At 34.6% G+C, this 21,937-nt stretch overlaps 1 protein-coding gene across 2 annotated transcripts in view; it reads left to right on the top strand.

The window, feature by feature from the left end:
- SLC7A11 (solute carrier family 7 member 11) overlaps window positions 1-21,937 on the top strand; it is a 91,096-nt gene that overhangs the window by 28,020 nt on the left and 41,139 nt on the right. For both annotated transcript variants that reach the window (XM_019419733.2, XM_019419722.2), the window contains exon 6: window positions 653-697. In XM_019419733.2, the coding sequence (XP_019275278.1) occupies window positions 653-697 (45 nt within the window). The remainder of the gene's footprint in view (window positions 1-652; window positions 698-21,937) is intronic.

Consider the following 21,937-nt stretch of genomic DNA (forward strand, 5'->3'; position numbering starts at 1 on the left):
ATGGTGATAAAAGTCAGAATAATGGTTGCCTTTACAAGAGAATGAAAGAGATGATATTGACTAGAAAAGGTGATAAGGAAACTTTCTAGGGTTCTAGGAACGTTTTATCTCTTGATCTTTTTGTTGGTTCCATGGGTATATAAATATGTAAAAATTCACCAAATTATAGATTAAGATTTATGCACTTAAATATTCATATGTTATACCTCTGTAAAAATATTAAAAAATAAAAAATAACTGGGGAAGCCTGGGTGGCCCAGTTGGTTAAGCACCTGATTCTTCTTGATTTTGACTCAGGTCATGATCTCACGATCGTGAGATTGAGTCCTATGTCAGACTCCATGCTTAGTGTGGAGCCTGTTTGGGATTCTCTTTCCCTTTCTCCCTCTACCCCTCCCCCACGTGCTCTCTCTCTCTCTCAAAATAAACATTTAAAAAACAAAAAATAAAAAAATAAGAAAAATAAGAAATATGGCTTAATAGAAAAATGATTTGTTGGGGCTTTTGAGTATTGGAGATTTTCATCTCACAATAATTATTTGTTTATAATTTTTTATAATTCTGAGTTTGATTGTAGATATTTAAAACTTGAAACTTTGGTTTATAGTCATAAAATATATTGGTAATTTATAATTCATTTATATCTTTTTAGGTTTTATCTCAACTTTGTTACGGAAGAAGTAGAAAATCCTGAGAAGTAAGTGGCCATATTTATTCTGAAATATTTATGAGGAATAAAATGTAAGATTATAGAGTTGAAAAAGTACACCTAAAGAAGATCCTTAGTGTGGGCTAATTAACTTTATCATCATCATCATTATAATTATCATCATCATTTTCTCAGGGAGATAAAATTTTATTTGACTTTGTTACAGATTATATGTAAACAACTTTATTGTATATTCCACATTCAACACTAAATTATCTGATAACCTGAAGATATAAAGTTATCATATAGTTATGTTTTAGATAACCAATTTCATAAAAGTCTACATATGTTACGTATGTTAACGTATGATAAGTCATACAAATGTTCTGTAAGACATGAGCTCCAAAAATGGATTATTTCTAGTAATTCATGTGAGTTTTTTCATAACTATTCTATTAAAGAGAATAATGCAGTTAATGAACAATTAGTTATGAAAGCCTAGAAGTGACTGTAGAATATTATAAGAACTTACAAACTTTAGTAGCTAGATGATTGCTTTTACTTTTTGTTCCTAGGTAATACTTTTGGTGATTAGGTAATTTGATGATGATCTATATAATATTCCTAAAATGAATTATTTTTAATTCAGGACTTAGACAAATGAATTTTGTGATTTGCATACAAACGCTTGACTTTATACAGCAAAACAGCATAATCTATGGGCAGAAGAGGGAAATTTTAAGAAGTACAATGTAAGATATGGACAGAATTATAAAGTAATTTAATTCATCTGACATTGATTTTACACCTACCCTATTTCAACCATTGTGGTAGAAATTTCTTACATGACGATAAAACTTATATTTAAGATTTTATGGTCTAGTCAGTTAGTCAAATGTGTAAACAAATGAAAGTAACATAGTATGATGCCATCATAGATTATTTACTCATCTGACAGAGAGTAAAGGAGGAAACACTTAACTCTGTCTAGGGGGATATACCTATACCGAGTCTCAAATGATAAACAGGTATTTTTCAGGGGAGAAAAAAAAACAGGAAAGAATGAGAGAGAGAGAGAGAGAGAGAGAGAGAGAGAAAGGGGAAAGGGAGAAAGACTTCTGAGAAACAAAACATGTACAAAGATGAGTCAGTATAAAATTGCCTAGACATCAGAGACGAGGCTCAAGTGTTCACCATTCACTTTAAGGTAGACTGAGAAATCCTGGGACTATGTCTGTCTGTCAGGAGATGGTAAGCCAGTTAGATCTGGCGAAGTACCACGTCAGAATTTTGAACACGCACACCAGCAACTAAGGTTGAAATGACGTCTTATACCATCTGATTCAACCATTACACAAGTCAATATGTAATTTAAACATGTGAAAAGTTTATTTTATTGAGAAATATGAGAAATTTATGATAGTACTTTCATATTTAGAACTGGAATTGTGGTACAGTACACGCATTTACCGGGAACTAGTATCTTCTAGCATTCCTTTGAAATGATAAGCCACTTTCTGGCTCTAAATCTATTGATGACACAGATAAATAGGTTGCCCTGTTTTTACTATTTTTGAGAAGTGTGTAAATGGTAACACAGAGAAAAGGCTGTTCTTACTAGATTTTATATATGTAAAATATTTATTGGAGTTCCATTGCAAAGAAGAGATTACTATGGTTTATGTCTTTTAAGTTTAAAGGCATTTTAAAGAGTCTAGTTACTAAAAACTAGTATTAGAGAATATTTCTTATGTAAAAAAAAGGCAAACTGTAGGTTTGTGGATGTGACCTATAATGTAACATTTATTGTATGGTACATCGATGGCATAGAGATAGCTCATGTTCTCCTGTAATGGTATTTAACGGTTTAAATATAGGTCTATTTGCTGTGTATACACTACTCTTGTGTATATTGAATATATTTTAAACCTATTTATGCCATAATTACCCTGATCTGAACTTCTGATGATTTCTACAAGAATAGTATGCTTTTCAAGATTCTCTCTTTCTTTCTTAAGGGTCTTATTTTCACACATTGATAATGTCTGTGATTATGTACAACTACTAAAGAACAGTGATGTATGCATTCAGTGGTTTTTTGTTGTTGCAAAGAAGTTTCCTCATCTCGAAAAGTGAGAATAATTGTAGTGCTTACCTCATTGGGTTGTGGCGATGAGTTAATACGTATAAAGTACTTAGTTTAGGGACTGTACTTTTTAATCACTACATAATTGGTTGTTGTTACTATAATTATATTTCCTGATTGTAAGAACAACATAAAATGTTACTCACATAAGAGTATTTCCTAAGCAACAATATCCTAGCCAATTCTCTTCAGTGTTTTTGAAAGAAAAATGAAAAGTATTTCACACCTGTTGAAACCTGTTCTATAAACTTTCAGCACTGAAATTGAATATGTATTTTATGATCTCTCCTATTCTTATGTACAGATTTCATATAACATTTTATATTTAGAGAAAATAAGACGTTTATAATAATTTAAAAGTAGCTATCAAAACTGATTTAGACTGATTATTATCACTGGTTATACCAGATGAAATGTTTTCATTTTCTGGAAATTATGATTTTGCCAACTTCATTAAATATTCCTAGAATACTTTTAATTTGATATTTTAAGGTCTCAAACTAAGGAACTTCTCCGGAGAAATTAAGTAAGAATCTGTGGAATTTGGGATCGAGATAATTAATAATTGCTAATACTTAAGGTGAAGAAGGAAACCTCTGGTACCTTTTTGTTCTGTTATACAAGGTACTCAAATATTCAGTTTTTGTCTGAATGATTCTGTGTAAAATTTAGCTAACAAATTTATTTTCTCAAAGTCAGAATATGAGAAATCCACAAAATCCCCTTAATGAAAAGTAAAGATTAAATTTGTACTGTGTATTTATCAAACCAAAGAAGTTCAAGCTTTTAAGCAACGTATTCAGTGTCTTAATTTTAAAAAATAACATTTCTCTATAAGGTTGGCAATCAGTCCAGGTCTTTTAAAACTAAATCTTATTTTTTAAACACAAGGAATGATTTGGGAAGTATTTGTGGTTGAACATAGAGAACAGATGGTAAAATTATGTGAACCTCATCCAGATGTGTAATTTGTATTATTTTGTAGGTAGATACAGCTCCAAAATGTATTTAGTTACAAGGGAGAGTAATTAGAATTCCATCTCCTTTGTGACATGCCAAGATAAATGTGTTTCCCAATCAGTCACGGGTGCATGTGTCCAGGTGTGCTGCAACGTGTAACTTTCTGGCAGCTGGTGAAATGAATCATCAGCTGAACATACAACACCTTTTACTATCCTTCTCCACCTAGGCAATAAAATTTTGCTACAATTGTGCCCTAATAGAAAAAGTGATCATTAATTTAGATCACTGAAAATAACAATGTGATTTAAAATATATAGAATGTAGAAAGAGGTTTCATGATCACAATGGACTGCCCTTTACATATACTTTAATTTCAGTGGCGATTTTTTCAGATTACCTAACATCACTCTATGGAGTCATTTCTGAACTGCTATTATGAGAATGACTTATAGAACAGCTCCCTAAGTGTTATCACAAGTGAGAGGTAAACTGAGAGATTCATGGAATCAAAATAACTAGCTCATGACTTCTTTCTTCTGTTAGGTCTCAGTTCCTCTTTAAAGCTTTTAAAGCACTAATCCTAAAAATTGGGGCAAAATCCCTGCTATATGATTACATTTATAAAGTTAAAAATGTTGCCGGTGTCCTTTTATAATGTTTTCTTCTCTAAGAGTGGCTTTGGATCTATGGGAGTAGCAATCTTTTAAGAGGCATTTAACATATTTATGTAAAATGACAGTAATTATCACTGAAACTTTTGTAATAATATAAAAATATTACATTTAAAAATTATCTATAGCATGGTGGCTGACTCTCTAAGAGTAAAAATAGTATTTTGCGGAGTTGGAATGTCCAAAGTTTGGATCATGAAGGTGATAGAATCCCAAAGAATCTCTGAAATTTAAAATGCCCCCCCAAGAAATGAAATGGGTAGTAGTAATGATTGGTAATGTGTACATTTGTTTTTAAAAACCAGTGTTTTTATTTGCAAATATAATGAGTTTTGCCTTATGACATTATTTGTGTGGCGACAGTGCAATCTATCATTGTTCACAAAGTTACACAGTGCAAAGAACATATCATTGAGATGTATAATGTTTGTAATCCTGCCCTTCAATTGATAAATCATGTCTTGTGTTGATGAAAGCCAAGAAATGAATTGCTTTTCTTTGACCTTGGGGGTCTGAGATTAGTCAGTTTGTCTATTAGACTTGTTCCAGTGTTCTTCTCACTTCATTTATTCCTTCTGTCTTGAAGAGTTGGAAATAGTAGACTTGGTGAAAGTCAGTAAAGCTCGATATCATCAGTCATTTTTGAAGAACAGGCTATCAGCATGGTCTGAATAATCAACTTTAATAGAAGGTTTAAATAATCAGAGTGTCATGTTTAATTAATACTTTGCCTGCTTTCAATTTATATTAATTGATGCCTGAAAGTCATTGCACCTTGTACCAACGATAACTTGGAAGAGAAACTTGGCTTGGGAAAAATGCCCAAAGACCTTTAAGGCAGTGTAATTGATCAGACTGATTCATAAATGGTCGATAATCACGTAATTTATATTCAGTTCAAATGTTGCCATTCTAAATTCTTAGTATATATGTTTTTATTCCTATTGACTTGTATTAAGCCAGTGTAAAGGCACTTATTAATAATATCATACTGTTTTACCAGGCCCATTGCTTATAGGACATGTAAAACTGGTAACCTGATTAAAAAAACACGGCAAAGCAAAACAATCTAAAAATCTTGTCCCAATGTGCTATAGCTAATTGCATGACAAAACATTAAAGGTTGATTTGAGGTCTTTTATTTTGCATTTTTGGCATTTTAAGGATGCAGTTTTCTGTTAGAGGCAAATTTCATCTTTATATGCTTTATAGCTTTCTAACAGTTGCTAGAAAATAGCATATAATGTCTTGACTATGTATGTGTAGATTATAGTAATGTTATGATTTTTTATTAGAAAGCAAGTTTCTCTGCATTCTTAGACCATTTCTAGAGTTTATTTTACAAATACTCAAGTGATATATGTTCTTAAGGTATATAAACTAATTTCCCAGAAAATTACCTCACTGTAAATAAAGGCATTTAGAAAAATCTGGACTAGTAAGCAGAATTAATTTGTAAAAGTATTTGCTGGAGGAATCTCTCAAAAATGATTCATTCATTTTATGCTAATTGAGTTAATACATAAATTGAATTTATACCCAACTTAACAAAGATTTCTTTGGCAAAATGAGGCAGCACTTTATTAATAACAATAAGGAATTGTTAGAATTATCTTAATATGTGACAGTGCTTCTCTTTAATCATTGATAATTGATACCTAAGTTAAGCTCATTCAGTTTTGTGCATTTCTTCTGGAAATACATGTAAAAAGTTTTGTGAATCCATTTTTCAATATATTTCAAAATATGTGTACAATTATACTGGTTGAGCAACTGAGGCAGTTGGTCGGTATCTGGCCAGACGTCACAGAGAAGAGATGGTTCTATGTTCAGAGAACAAGGTTACCAAGTTACTCTTCCTTGCCCTTGCTCAGTCTAAAAATTTCTCACTGATGGGACATGTAGTTGATATTCCCTAGGATCGAAATTCTTGCATTTCTCAGTTTCACATATGTCTTTATTAAGGATGCTAACCCCATTGTGTGGCCAAAAAATTTGAAGGTCAATGCTTTTGATTGTTTTACATCCTTTCATAGTACTTGTATCTAAATTTGAATTTGAATTTTATTGGAGCTTATATTTTGAGTTTAGAATCATGAACTCATGTTTTAGGTACAATAACAGCGGCTGTCTTAATTTTACTTTATGTTTCTGTTTCCTTTCATTATTTACAAAATAAGAGACCACAAATGGTATAATGAGTAGAATCAAAGAATTTGAGAATTAGAGGGGACCTTGAATACTATGTAATCTAGCTTTCCACCAGATGCATGAATGTCTTCTATAATATCTTTAAACAGATGTAATTCATATAACATAAAATGAGAAACTGACTATAACTTCCCTGAGCTGGGCTACAATTATTTTTAACTTTCACATGTTGATTAGGAACCTGCTAATTTCTATGACCATTTTAAGGTTTGATGAATGTTGGTTGGGTGGCATAAATAGAGTAGGGCAAATGTTTTGACTGTAATAGGTACAACCCAGATGAGAAATTGAATGACATTAAGTCAGAGGTTACAGAGTTAGAATCCTTTTATCTGAAAGGAACTACTTTTGCAATCAGAAGTAAATGTCAGTCATTACATTGTCTCCTGTTTTTGAGTTCACACTTTAGCGACTCCCCTCATCCATATTCTCATTTATGGAAATCAGCTACTTTTCTCTGTGCCTGGATTTGAATATTAATGTTTGTACCCACAAAGTGGCTCATAAATACCTTTTACATTCTGGGTTATACTTGGTGAAAAACTTCTTAGACCACTAATATCTAGTCTGTGGCCTGCTGCTTGGCATTCATTCAGATACAACGTTGTTTAAGATCCTCACAAAAATAGAATACCCCGTGTTGTTCCTTAGGCACAGAGACAGTATGCATCCAGGCCATTATATCTGCACTGGCCAAACACAAGAATGGTTTTGTTAATTTTGTTCTAGTCATTATCAAACATTGACTCAGTTTATCGATCTACTCAGGAAAATGAGCAACTTTTGAATTTGTATAGGCACAAGCTAAAACAGTATTGCCAATGTAAACATCTAAAATGAGTCAAATGAAGTCGAGACTTTCCAGTAAAGAAAGATTTCCTTCACTTTTATGAACTGTGGAAATATTTACTTACTGAGTCTTTGAAAAGAGTACTCATTTAGAAAATCAAAATTCTAATACTGTCTCCTCTTAACTAGCTGTTTGACCTTGGGCAGGCCTCCACGTTGCTTCTGAATCTTTGTTTACCAGTTTTAAATAGAGGGTGATAATCCCCATATTAAAGTTCTCATGGGGTTGCGAGGATAAAATATGTGAAATTCAAAAATGTTAATGAGTTCGGCAAGTAATACACAAATGCCATCTGCAACCAACACCCATATTCTTGAAAGATTACAATATTCATAATTTTTGAAAAAAAAATGAGAGGATTAGCATAATTGTTTTATGAACAGGGGTGCCTCTTCTACACACATGACCTATTAATCAGCTTGAAAAGTTGTTCTGCATCATCAGCAAAGAACCCAATCATTAGTAGTTAAAAGGTTCAAAAGATGATGAGAACTGCTTTTTATTTAGTAGTCTCTGATCTCCCTTAGGTGGCAATATGCTCACTCATCATAATCAGAATATATTTCTTGGCAGAATTTTTTTTCCTTCGAAACCAAATATTTGTATGCCCACACCCACACTGTCACCGTCACACTGCTGGCTGATGGTGCGGATATAATGGATGGACTATTTGTACTTCCACTGCAGCGACTTATTTTTAGGTTCACGATCTTACCAAGAAACTCCTTTATGAAATCTGCCAAAGAAGGTTTTGACCTGAGTGGCTGGTGTCATGTATTTAAATTTTTATTTTTATTTCCGGCAAAGAAGCTATGGGATTGTTCTAAAACAGGAGAACACAGGTGTTAGTTTGTGTCCCCCCCCCATATGTTTTTTTTTTTAAGATTTATGTCTAATTTAAAAATGCACAGCCTTAATTAAAAATATAAACAGTGTTTGTTGTCTGAGTGATAGATGGATTACAAGGTAGCACTTCAGATTATTTTTAATAAGATGATGTATTTTATTTCCATTCCTCAGTTGAGAAAGTTAAAGCTTTGAGAAGTGAAGTAACTTTTCATGGCCCTGTAATTAGTACATGAGAAGATTAGGATTATAATCCATGTTTGATATAATGTGATATAATGCATGGATTGTTTGGCTTCCGAGCTCATACTCTTTCCAGCATGTCAACTAGTCTCTTTGAGAGGCAAAGCAGAAGTGACCCATGGGTGTACAAAGTGTTGTAATGACTAAGAAAGTAACTTTGCTGTGGAAGGGGAAGTTGGAAGAAGAGTAAGATTTACAAAGGTAGAATAGAGAAATAAAACTATTTCAACAGGGCATGGGCACACACAAAGCCATGGTTTCAAGGAATAATGTGTAGACTGCTCTAGCTAAAGAAAAGATTGTAAAGAAGAGAAGAAGGCAAAATGGCGGTACGATGTGGATGCTGGTATGGGATGAGCCTCCATTAGAAGAATTTTGGACCTGATCCAGTAGCCAATGGGATGTGGTGAGTGGTGGTATGGTACAAGTTTTTGGTCTATGAAGTTGTGTTTAGGGAAGATGAACCTGATGGCAGTTTCAGTGGATTTTCCTTTTTTTGACATATGTACAGTTTAAGGAGAGTTATAATCCAAAAGGTCACATTTAAGTCTTGTTTTATGTTTATTTTCAATAAAAGCAAATGTCTGTGAAAAGTTAATTGCCTCCTGGACATAACCCATTATTACAGTCAGACATGGTGGCAAATCATGTGATAGAATTTTCTGGCAAATAGCATCATAATGGCCACATTGTCCCAGCTCAAAGATATGAACTAAACTGCTTAGAGAACATGGATGAGTCAACGTGGTGTTCATATACTCTTGAAAAAATAGAGTTGTCTTCTTTTTTTTTCTTTTAATGAAAAAGATCGGATCATTTATTCTCTATGCCAGAGGAAGAACAATTGAAATCAAGTTAAATGAGAAGAAAGTTCATTTTCAGATAAAATTATATTCAAAAGTATGGAAACAAGAGAATTGCATTAGGCATTGGAAATCCCAAAATAGAGAAAAAAAGAACTTACCATTTAGCCGTGATTCTATAGATACTGAGGTGGAAAAATGAGGCAGACCAAGTTTGCCTAAGTTTGCTTCTAATTCTATATTTTGGTTCTACATTTAAGTCAGTGAATATATACGAACCAATGTGGGGCATCATGTACTGTATTATGGTCTGTGTTATTGGGGAGGGATGTCACATGCTAGGGAGATAAAGGAAACCCTTTCTTAAATTTTAAGGTCAGATAGAATCCTAAGTCAAATTTGGAAATATTTCAAACAAGATGTGTCAAAAACCTGACTTTCACATATTAGGTATTCGAGGGAAGGGTGGGTTAAGGAGGAGAGGGAAATAGCAATGCCATTACAGGAGAAGATTTGGGCTGGGAACCAGCAAGCACAGTGAGATTCACGTTGGTGTTGTGGAAAGAGCTCTGTACCTGGAGTCTAGTGACTAAAGTTCTAGTTCTGGTTCTAGAGTTATGTAATTTTGTGATCATAGCTATATTATTTATCCTCTCTGAGCCTCTGACTTCTCAGCTATGGAAAAAGAATGGTAGAGGATCAAATTATCAAATGTGTGTGATGATGAATCCTGACTTTTGTTTATTGTTCTTTATAATATGTGCCTAGAAGGTATAAAATGGTCTATAAACTTGTGTGCTGCAGGTTGTTGTTAGTACTAGTCTTTTTCTATGTGTTTCTTATTTGTCTCAAGAGTCTAGATATATATTATGAGGGAATTGCCTATGTAAAGAGGTATCTTCTCTGATAGGTCTATTACTTTAAGCATTAGACATTTCCAACAGTCCAGATGGATTTATTTATTCATAATAATAAATATTTTATGTTGCCTACCTAAGGAGAAAAAAGAGGGAGAGGGAGAGGAAAGGAGGAAAGAGAAAGAGAGAGAGAAAGAGAAAGGGGGAGAGAGAGATTTGTGATAACTTTAAAATATATATATTCATTACTTTAGCCATCTGTTAAATGGATATTCTAATGCTTACCTTGCAGAGTTTTTATGAGAATTAGAAATAATATACCGATGCTTCTGACAATACTTTGCTCAGTGAGGACACTTATTTAATGATAAACCATTTACTTCTTATTTTTGTTATGAAACATGTCATTGGCTCATTTGTAATCAAAGAGGGATTATCAGATCAGGATTTGTGAATTTGGCCAAACTGTTTGTTTGTTTGTTTGTTTCTTTCTTTCTTTCTTTTTCTTTCTTTCTTTCTTTTGCACTAGTTAAATGTTGGGTTTGAAATCCATCATTATAAGGTAAAAGACACCCTTGTTTGAAATACTTTGCCACGGGAATCACAAATTCTCTCAGTCTCAGAGTTAGGCATTTCTAATCTCTCATACTGGAGGTTGTTTTTCAAAAACATATAGTGCTTTGTTGGTTTTCTAAGGAGACATGCTCATAGCTTTTAATGGTCAGATGGTTTACCCGGATAACTGTTTACTACTGTGTCATTTTCTCATTTGTCCCTTTTCTCATTTTCTCTCTCTCTCTTTTTCTCTCTTTTAAAGTTAGATGTGTGGAACAGATAGGGAGAGCTATCTGTGGCAAAAGCTTGATAATAATCAATACTAAAGCATAATAGTTGAGAATGCAGTGATTAAATACCATGGCCACTGTTTCATATAGTGAGATATACAATATTACAGGGAAGATAATTTATGAAATTAAGTCTGTGGCATAGCACTCAGATATTTCATAATATGTAAAACTAAAGCTTTTGACATATATTCATTTATCACAAAATAAGAGAGACTAAAGATTATAAAGCATGACTTTGTGAGCAGTCATTTCTAGAGCCTCGTTGGTTGCCTCATCACACAGCTTTATATAGACCCCTCATATCTCACTTCCTCCAAAGTATCTCTCCTGTTGGTCTTTCATGATGTCACCTTTTTATTTTTCCCTGACATTCTACTGTCATGGTCATTCTTTTAGGGATAGATAGCAAGGGATGCGAAGATGTCTCAAAATTTCCAAGTTGTTTCAGTTTTCACGTTACCTGTGTGCACATAATAACTAGTTCTCCACTCGTTTCCCTTCTTCCATTCACATGCTGGCATGGCTGGCCTAGTTTATTAGACTAACTCACTGTTACAATTAAAAACACAGTGAACTTGACCTTGAGAAAATATATCACAAAGGCCTGGGATTTTTGAATCGGGAGGAAAGTAGCCATCAAATTTCCTATCCTTTCATTGTAAAGAAAAAGAGTTGAAGCCAGAGAGATGGATTAATTTGTCTGTGTTTACATTTGTTTATATTTAAAATACTGATCCCTTTCTAGTCCTCTTTTCAAACATTTAGCCTTGTTGACTACAGATCTAAGAGTGATGGATATGGCAAGATTGTAGCCTCGAAATTAGCTGGGGGAAGAATGTAATCATTAGGAGTGACCTGTATGTTATTTGAGAATGGAACAAAACTGCCTTTTAAAATGTATAAAAGCATTAACATTTGCCTGCATTCGACTTTCTAAAGCTGTTTTTCAAACACGTAATGAAAGGGGTCCTAGGCTAGCTGAATTAAATAATCTATTCCAGGTCGTTTATTGAAGGTCATTTGGTTACAAGATTAAAACAGAAACTTTATGACTAGGAAATGCTGAAATGTTAGGATCCTATAGGGAAATAGCTACTTTTTATTTTCTCTAACATTTTTACAGATAAAACTGATTCTTAAAATAGTTCTGATATCTCTTTGGGGGGAACAATATTTAATTTTTCTGTATTGATATTGTCAAACAATCAAAATCTCACTTCCCATATTCTGGCCTGAGGCAAGCAAAAGAGAAATTGATATAGAAGACATGATTAACTTCATTTTGAGCCAGAAAATGACAAAAGAAATGAGTGAGATAGATAGCAAGAGGAGATCATGATTTGAAAAAGCTGTTTTGTAGCTGCTCAGGGTCTGGTGGAAGAAAGGTTAAATGTATTTTAAATGTATGTAAGTGTTTAGCTATTCGATCCTCGTAATGTCACGGCCTCTGGCCAAGGAGAGGTGATCAGTGGCAAATGCTGAGAGAAGACAGCTGCAGATTGAACTCAGCAACATCCCTCCCTGGTACACGGAGCCCTTTGTCTTTTTGGGCTACAACCTGAACTCTGAACTGCAGTGAGAGAGACAGCTTCAGCCTCGATATGTAGGTGCTTTCAAACCATCAAGTTTATGATGCAAGTCTGACCAGGCAGGGCCAGAGTTTCCTGTTCTCCAAAAGACAGGCTACTTCTGCTCCCGGTGTTGCTGTTTCTAAGGCATCTCCCTGCACACTTCCCTCACCTCTTGGCCCGGTCTTCCCAGCTCCACATCTCCCATCCAAGAGGCAGCCCAGAGCACGGGACATCCTGACTATCTTGTTCTCATATTTCTCCTAACAGACACATCTTGTCTGTCCTATTTTTAAGTGTCTAGGATACAAATTTCCACCTAGCAGTTATGGTCAGGTGATCCATTTAATCAAGTAAGCTTCTTTCTATGTATCCTGTACATAGAAAGGGAAGGTTCTTTCTATGTATCCTGTACCCTATTAGAAAAATTAAAACTTTATGATTTTCATAGTATTTTTTCATAATGGTGTGTGGTTTTTCTTCATTTTAATAATAAATAATAGTTAAATTTTAAAATACCAAAAATTATGTGGAAGAAAAGTAAAACCACCTATTATGTCATGATTACATAAAATAAAAACACTTGTTACTCTGATGTTTTGCTTCCCCTCCCCCCGTGCGTGTATGTGCGTGTGTTTGTTCCATGCACGTCTGTATTGCATTATATTACTTGGGATAAATGCACATATGCATTTTTCTTTGTAACTTTGGCATTACATTATAGATTTATGTGTTTGTTTACTGTCTGTTTCCCCTATGGGGGTCAGGGGGTTTACTGACACAGGACTCCATCTGTGTCATTCACTGTTGTATCCCCCGCAGCTCGATGGCACCATGAAGTCTGTCTGCCTCTAGATTTGCTCAGCTTTAGCTCTTTGTTTTTTTAGGTTTATTATTTATTTTTGAGACAGAGAGAGAGAGAGAGAGTGAGTGAGTTGGGGAGGGGCAGAGAGAGAGGGAGAAAGGATCCCAAACAGGCTCCACGCTGGTCAGCTTAGAGCCCGTCAAAGGGCTCCATGTCACGAACCATGATGTTTAACTGACGGAAGCACCCAGGCACCCCAAGTTTTTTGCACTTATTATTCATCTAGACCTATACTGCTTTTTTTCACTTAATGTCATTTCATTGGATTTTCCTAGATCTCTAACATCCTTGTAAACGCCATTTTTAATGGTGGTATAATATCTCATTGGGTAGGTATACCAACAATTACTCATGTTTCTGGGAGCATTAAAATGCTTCCAATTTCTTTTAGGGTGAAAGTGATGTATTATGCATTTAATATAGAAATCTTTTTGTATATTCAATTATTTTTTTAAGAAGATTGCTGAAAGGGAAGTACCATGTCAAAGGTGATGGACTCTCAAAAAAGTCTCTTTTTGTGTTGCCAAGTTGCTTTCCAAATTGGGTACATCCGTTTCCTCACTCAACAGCAATAGTTAAGAACACTTAATTAGCATTGACTATAATTTACAAAAATCTTTGTTAATTGAAAAGCAAAAGTGATAGCTCATTGTTTTAAATTACATTTTTTAAATCACATATAAGGCTTAATACTTGTCCCAAGTTTAGTAGCTGTATGTGATTGCCATTTTGAGGCATGAATATTTGTAATTCAACAGAATTCTTTTTTTTTTTTTAATTTTTTAATGTTTATTTTATTTTTGAGAGAGAGAGAGTGAGAGAGAGACAGAGTGTGAGCCAGGGAGGGACAGAGAGGGAGACACAGAGTCTGAAACAGACTCCAGGCTCTGAGCTGTCAGCACAGAGCCCAATGCGGGGCTTGAACTCCCAAACTGTGAGATCATGACCTGAGACAAAGTCGGATGCTTAACTGACTAAGCCACTCAGGAGCCCCAACAGAATTCTTTATATATTGTGGGTACTAATTGCTTATTATATTGATTGCAAAATTTGGCCTCAGTTTTTCATGTAACTAAATTTTCTTTATGATTTAGCTTATAGAACTTTGAATTTATATGTACTAATTTAATAAGTTAGTATTTATATTGATTACATTTAAATATGAGTTTTTTAATATTTCTGTATATTGGTTTGATATCATAAATCTTCATTCAGCCCTGGATCATTTAAATATCACTCATATTTTCTGTTTGTTTGTTTCTTCTTTTTGACATTAAGCCTTTTAACTTATCTGGAATGGATTTCTTTAGCATGACATAATGAATGTAGGCTTTTAATCACCCCCCCCCGCCACCAGCCAGTTTTCCAATATCCTAGCATTTACTGAATAGTCCTATCACCCCTTAGTTTATGATATTTACTTACTTAGTTTATAATACTTATAAAGTATGACAATTGTTATATATTGTTTTTACATTATATACTGTTGTATTTCAAAGTGATCTATTCTGTTCTACTTGTCTTTCTATTGATACATCAGCCAATTACTATACAATTTTTACTGAAAGTTTTAATATTGTTATCTGGACAAAAAGATGGCCTTAATTATTACTTTTTTTCCTCTGAACAAATTAATATAAATAATAAATTCCCTGAATAAATTAGTATAACATATTTATACGGAGGTGGCTTTTCATGAATATGAGGAAAAACTGTATCATTCTTAGAAATTTAAAGTTCATAATTTTCAAATTATCTTGGTAGCATTATTTTACAATATAATTTGCCCTAAATAAAATTATTCTACATGTATGGTTAAATCCTTTATAGTCCCAAAATTTCCTTCCCTGTATCCTATAGTTAATTATTAATTTGTTTTCTTCTTTCAGATTTTGAAAATACTAACTAATTAAAGTAACCTACAAGGCATCTGCCAGTGATATGAGTCTTACTTTTCCCCTTTTGGCCTTTCTTTTTTAATCCCTGTACTCTACTAACAGAGTACTTTTTATAATGATTTTCTGTTTTCCAGAATATTTTTTAACTGAATACCGAATACCAAAATATTAATGGAAATATCAGTGGAAACATGAAAAAAACCCATTTCCTTGTGATCCTTATAATTGCTGAAACTTCCCTATATGGGATTAAATATGGATGAAGTTAATTATTTTATATATCTCCAACTAGTTGAATTTATATTCCTGAGAAGAAATCCCTTACCACATAGGTTATGAACATGGTAATAAACACAGTTCCTAAGCAAACATACATGAAAAAGAATAAGATACTTTTTTTTTCCCTTGACATCTTTCTTACCTTTGGACCAAATACCTGTTGGAAAATATTTGAATCATGTTTTTATGCATCTTTTAGATGTTTACTACTTTTTTTGCAGGATGAGAATGGCAATGTTGGATTATTTAATTACTAGCCTTTGTTTTCTCGTGCTGGTTTCCATTCCTTTGGTATATTCTAAATTTATGCATAAAATTCAACACAAAAATACACTTGTGTTGCTCTCTCAAATGTAACAGTCAACCAGGAAGCTCAGTGTTCTGACCAGAAGTGTGAGCTGACTGCTCTAATATATTTAGAAATGAGTCTTCCTTGAACTCCTCTCCCTTCCTCATTGACATCATTTCAACCTGTGTTTCATTTCTATTGGCTGCTTTGTCTAGATTGTGAGGCCTGATCCCTCCCATGGTTCAAACACCCTGTTTGTTTGTATTGCTGACGCCCCACTGATGGCTGCCAGAAGATTGTGCCGTGCTGTGTTTGTGTTTTATGGGGAAATGTTCATGTGTGGCTGCTGTGTTTGATATTAAATCTGAGATGAACTTCAGGAGGTTTCCTGCTTTTTATTAAAAATGATTTTGGCTAGGGGCTGTGTTATCCTGTTCATAAATCAGGTGAACTCAGAGATTTAATAATTTAGAATTCTCATGAGGGTTTGGTAGAATAAATATTTCTTTTCTGTGTTAAAGCTGCCTCTTAACATTTTTTCCCCCTTTTTTCTCTTCATGGCTTGATTTATTAATTTTTTTCAAGTCTTCTTTTGGGAGGATTGTGCAGTTTTGGTCTCATGGCTGTGAAAACAAGGTAAAAGAAAGAGTCAAGATGATAACATAGTTTGGTTGAAGTAATTTAAATTTATAAGTTTTATGAGTCCTCCCATCACTATTGTAAACAAACTTCTATTCAAAAAATTTCTTAAATCCCAAGTTGTATCTTCCGAAATACTTATCTTCTCTCACTGTTTTAATGAACCACATGTCTTAGAAATAAAAGATTGATAAAAAGCAAAAAGAAATAAAAACAAAAAATAAAACAAAACAACAACAACAACAACAACAACAACAAAACCCAGAAACCAAGGAGGCCAGGAACTCTCTCCCTATGTGGTTACAAGCTACACAAAAAGCAGAGGTATCTTTGAGGATGATGAACAGTCCTGGCAACAGCTCTAAAAAATGTTTGCACTAGATATTTAGAGGCAATACTTTGAGGACACTTCGTAATGCTCAGTGAATGGCCTCCATTTCTTTGTAGGATTTGGTGTATTATGAATGCATAAAGATATTGAAAAAACTATTAGGAGTTAGAAGACGTTTTGTTTTGTTTTTCTTCATATTGAAAATGATAGGGAATGGGTAGTTCTGGCATTGGGGGAGGCATACTTAGAAAAAGGAGGGAAGATTTCTCTGAGGGGGAGACTTGATATGAGCCTAACTGACAGGAAGGAGGCAACCATGTTAAGAATGGGGGATGGGGAGTCCTCTGTGTCTTCTTGTTTGAATTTTAGATTCCATCCATGAGAGAATAAACTTTTTGTTGTGGTTGATGTCGTTATCCCTGTACTTACAATGTCTGGCATAAAGAAGATATTTGATAAACATTGATGAAATGAATGAAGTCTTTATAAAGAGCTTGATGGATGCAAATGACAATATTGCTACAAACGTCCTCCTAAAATTCAGATGGTTTTTAAAACTATGTTCGCAATGAAGTTTGGATAAAAGCTGAGGCATAAAATATAGTGATTTGCAAAGACATTCCATGAGTGTCTAGGATAATATGACCTTGTAATGTGGCCTTCCAGAGGTCTGACCTGATCCACAGATACCATTTTAGGATCTGGAAGAATGGACGGACCACTTTTCCTTTAAATGATCTTTTGTAATGATCAATTTTTTCAGCCAGGCTGACACTTTGAAGTTTTAATGATGGAAGGTGCTTTGATGTGCTGGTATTCCTGGTTGAGAATAGAATCATAATCTTCAGTGTTCAGGAGAAGAGATTGTAAAGTCAGCATCCTATTTCTTCCTCTGAATGACAGAACAAGGCAAAGGCAGGCATTTCCTTAGAATGCTCTGGTACATGAGTTCCACTGAGTTTTTAAAGTGTTCTGTTAAACAATCTCTATGGATTAGCTTTATTTGCCAAAGTGGTTGAATAATGAACTTTCAAGTAAAATGGACTTTAGACTCTATTAACTCAATACCCTCTTTAACTGTTAAGGAAGTTTAAACCTTGAGAGATCCAGTGATCTCTTGAGTCCCTTGCTATAGTGACTGGAATGTGACTAGACTCCACCTTAGGATTGGAGTCCAGAAAAATTTTCAAAATTCTATGAAGTTAAAACAAAATCAAAGGTAAAACTCCAGAGAAAAGATGTTGCTAAAAGAAAATTTACACCTGGGATGGTATGTATAATTTTTTTCTTGGTTGTAGGTATTTGGGGAATAGGGCCAAGAGAGAAATTATGAAGGAGAGGGTGGGTAAATGTCAGGATGACTTTAATTTTCCTAGTCCCTCAGTCACTGCCCAGTGTATCTGACTTGAAAAAATTATCCCTAGTGAGAGGTTTGCCTATGAATGCTTGTAGTCTAAGAAAAGGCGCTAGTAAATATAAACTAAAGCACAAAAGCTTGTTGTTGGAGGGGATTAACTTTTGAGCAGAAAGATAAAAGATCATGAAATTTCCATTTCTGCTGAGCGTATGAATCTTTGTGAATAGACAGCCTGCGGAGAGGAGAGGGAGGGCTTGCGGGCGATTCTGCCGTTCTGTGGACCTCTGTGACCTCTTCAGGGAGCTATGAACAGTTCTAATCTGGCGTCTTCATCACCACTTTCTTGACGGTGGCATATTCTCTCTCTCAGCGGGCGAGCCACTTAGCCCCTCAACCCTACTTCTTCTCATCCTTGCCTCTCCCTACTGCTCTATCAGGTTGTTGTGTCATGTTTTCTGTGGCCCTACCATGTGGATTTGCCGCTTACTAAAGCCAGGCCATAGCTATTGGCTCCTCTAAGAATTTTTCCTTCGGGACACCGGGGTGGCTCAGTCGGTTAAACGTCTGACTCTTGATTTTGGCTCAGGTCATGATCTCATGGTTCGTGGGATCGAGCCCCGTGTGGGGCTCTGTGCTGATAGTGTGGAGCCTGCTTGGGATTTTTTCTCTCTCTCCTCTCTCTCTCTCTCTCTCTCAAAATAAATAAATAAACTTAATTTTTTAAAAAAGGATTTTCCCTCAATCACCCTAAGAGTATAAATAGGGACTTGTTGCAGTAAAAAAAATTATTTTCAACTTTATAGGGTCAAATATATATACACATACCTATATAATCAGTCACATATGGCTCCTTTATGAAACCAATTCATATATTTTCAAAACTGTACTTTAAGAAGCCAGAATTGGATCCAAAAAAATTGATCCAAAGACATAATATGACTTGTAGAGTGTAGAGCAGTGATGTTAAAACTATTTGAGAGCCTCTATTGTGTGGCAGAATATCAGTGCATAAAGTAAGTAAAAGAGGACTGATCTGGTTGAAGCCAGTGAGACTAGGGGGGGCGTCTGTAATCTTACCAGTTGTCCAGTATCTGTTCTGACTCCCAGAACACCCAACTGGAAACTCAGTTATCTACCTGACCAGCAGATATCAAAGTGAAATTATTACTAATAATTAGATTTGTCACTGTTGGTCGGAAATGTTGCAGACAATTTTTGGTGTAGAAGCAGTAGTTTTTCGTCATGGTTGAACGTCTCCAGGTTTACCTGTTCCATTTCTTATCGTGTGACTGATCAGAAATGTGACCGGACCTGATTTATGCACAGAGTAAGAGAAATAGTATCAGTTCCTTCTAAGATATGTGTTTATGGCCTGAGTGGGTTTTGACTCTAATTCCCATTTACTGTGCCAAAGTGGGTATATTTATTTTATGTTGCCTTGTTCTTGGCATAAGATTACATTTATTTAACATTGCACTGTCTTATTATATGTCCTTGGTCAAAACAAGAGGCAATTGTGCTCTGACCTTTGTTGAATTGGTGGCAACTGGCAGAAGTGTAGGGGATTTTGTTTTTTAAAGTAGAGAGCGGTGGGGTCTATCTTTGCTCTGTTGAATAATGATGAATTTTCCCTATTGTACTGTTTTCAGATATGAATGTTTTTAGTTGATTTTTATAATTTGGGACCTTATTTTAAGGATTTTATATCTTAATTTTATATATTATACAACAATATAATGTAGGATACAATTTGGTGATGACCAATTTTAAGTCTTATATGAACTAATTAACTGAGATCTTGATATAATGAGCAGCCTTTCATTCCTTTATTAGGGTAATGCCAGCTGCTACAGCAAACAAATGACAAATTTTCAAGGACTTTAAAAAATCAAAAATTTCATTTTTGATTTCCAGTTGGTGTCCCTCGCTAACCGGTGGGCTTTCCTACGCATGTTGATTCTGTGACCTCGCTTCCTTCCTTAGTGTGGCTTTGCCACTGTATGGATTCTCTGTAAATGGCTGTCCATTAGGGAGGGGGGTGTCAGGTCAAGTCACTTATAACCACCTTGGCCTTTACTTGCCACATCAATCGACACCAAGAATGAGTCCCATTCCCACCTAGATACAGGAGAGTCTGGCAAATGTAGCCTATCCGGGTAGCTGCTTCTTGGGAATAACTTCTGCTCTGGACACAAAATTGTGGTAGGGAGTTAAATGTTTCAGCCATACATCTGAATCTTGGGAACTCTGTTATGATAGAACGGTTCACTGAGATGTTGTATTCTTCTAGTGTATGTCAGGCCAAATCCTGAGGGAAATAATGAAATTTTAAAAGGCGGGTTGTAAAAACAGTGTAGCAGAAATAAGAATTGAACATCAGTGTGAAATTCATTGTTATTTAAATAATGTATCTTTTTGGTAGTTTAATTGCTAACATCTTATTGGAAACCAATTTTGTTTTTGTACGTTCAAATGTGCCTACTAATATTGTTATGCTTACGATAAATACTAATAACTGTAATATATCTAGAAGACATACCATAAATCTCTAGAAAATGAGAAAAAAATGAGATGTAGACAATGTTAATTTTTTTTGTATGAAACTCAGGCAAACGAAAATTTACTCTCAAGCTACATTTTGCTGAATAATTTTATTTAGTGATGAATTTATTCTAATAGGATAAAAAAGTGAAGGGTTCTTTTAGAGATTAAATGCTTATACCAATTCTTCTGATTGCTTATCACCCTATGTTTCTGAGTTGTAAGTTTCCATGTTCTTTTTTCTGTTTGGTTTCGCTGTACATTTCTCCTTACATTTTCCCATGAGCCTTCTTCAGCCCTGCAGCCTTTTAATCTGTGTCTGTTCATTTCTTACGTCTCTCTACAGGTCTCTCTGTCTTCTCTTTCTGTTTATGGAGTTCTTCATCTGTGGACAATGGAGAATGGTGAGATTTAGATTAGACCTCAGCGGTATTGAAATTTAAAGTGTCTCAGTGAAAACATCCATAGCCTTGCTGTGATACTTATTGTAAGGAGCAGAGGGCAGGTGTTTAATGCCTGAAGTCAGTGGGATCGCCGTGTACCTTTATATGACAATCTGCTTGTCACATCTCTGTGTTCATCCTTGGCCCAGAAATTGTCATTAAGTTAGAACATGAACATGGTTCTTCCTCTTGCTACATTTTTTTTCAGTGACAACCCACACCTTTCCCCCACTACTTACTATGTTTCCTCAAGTGCATTTCTTTCATGTTATTAACAGCCCGATTCCCACTCACAGTGGATAAGTAGAGATACCGCGATAGCACTAAATGACAATGAGGCAAAATCATTGAAAACACACAAAGGAATTTGTGATTCCAGCCATCTGTAATCTAATTGTTTCAAGTCCTGGAAAATTATCAAATACACTTATTTGTAATTCAATCCCTGCTAGAAATGTCAGAAATCACATAGCCAGGTAGTACAATTATGTGTCCAGGGCTCTTTGGAGAGTTCGGTATGAGCAGGAATCAGGGAGAGTGTATAAAAATGTATACAAGAAAAACCATGTGAATGAAAAATATGGATTGATTTTCTTTAAGGTATACTTTTTACTTATCTTTTTGTCCATAACGTATGACT

The sequence above is a fragment of the Panthera pardus genome, unplaced genomic scaffold (genome assembly GCF_024362965.1).
Source record: "Panthera pardus isolate Hobbes unplaced genomic scaffold, ASM2436296v1 HiC_scaffold_13, whole genome shotgun sequence".
Classification (NCBI taxonomy): domain Eukaryota; kingdom Metazoa; phylum Chordata; class Mammalia; order Carnivora; family Felidae; genus Panthera; species Panthera pardus.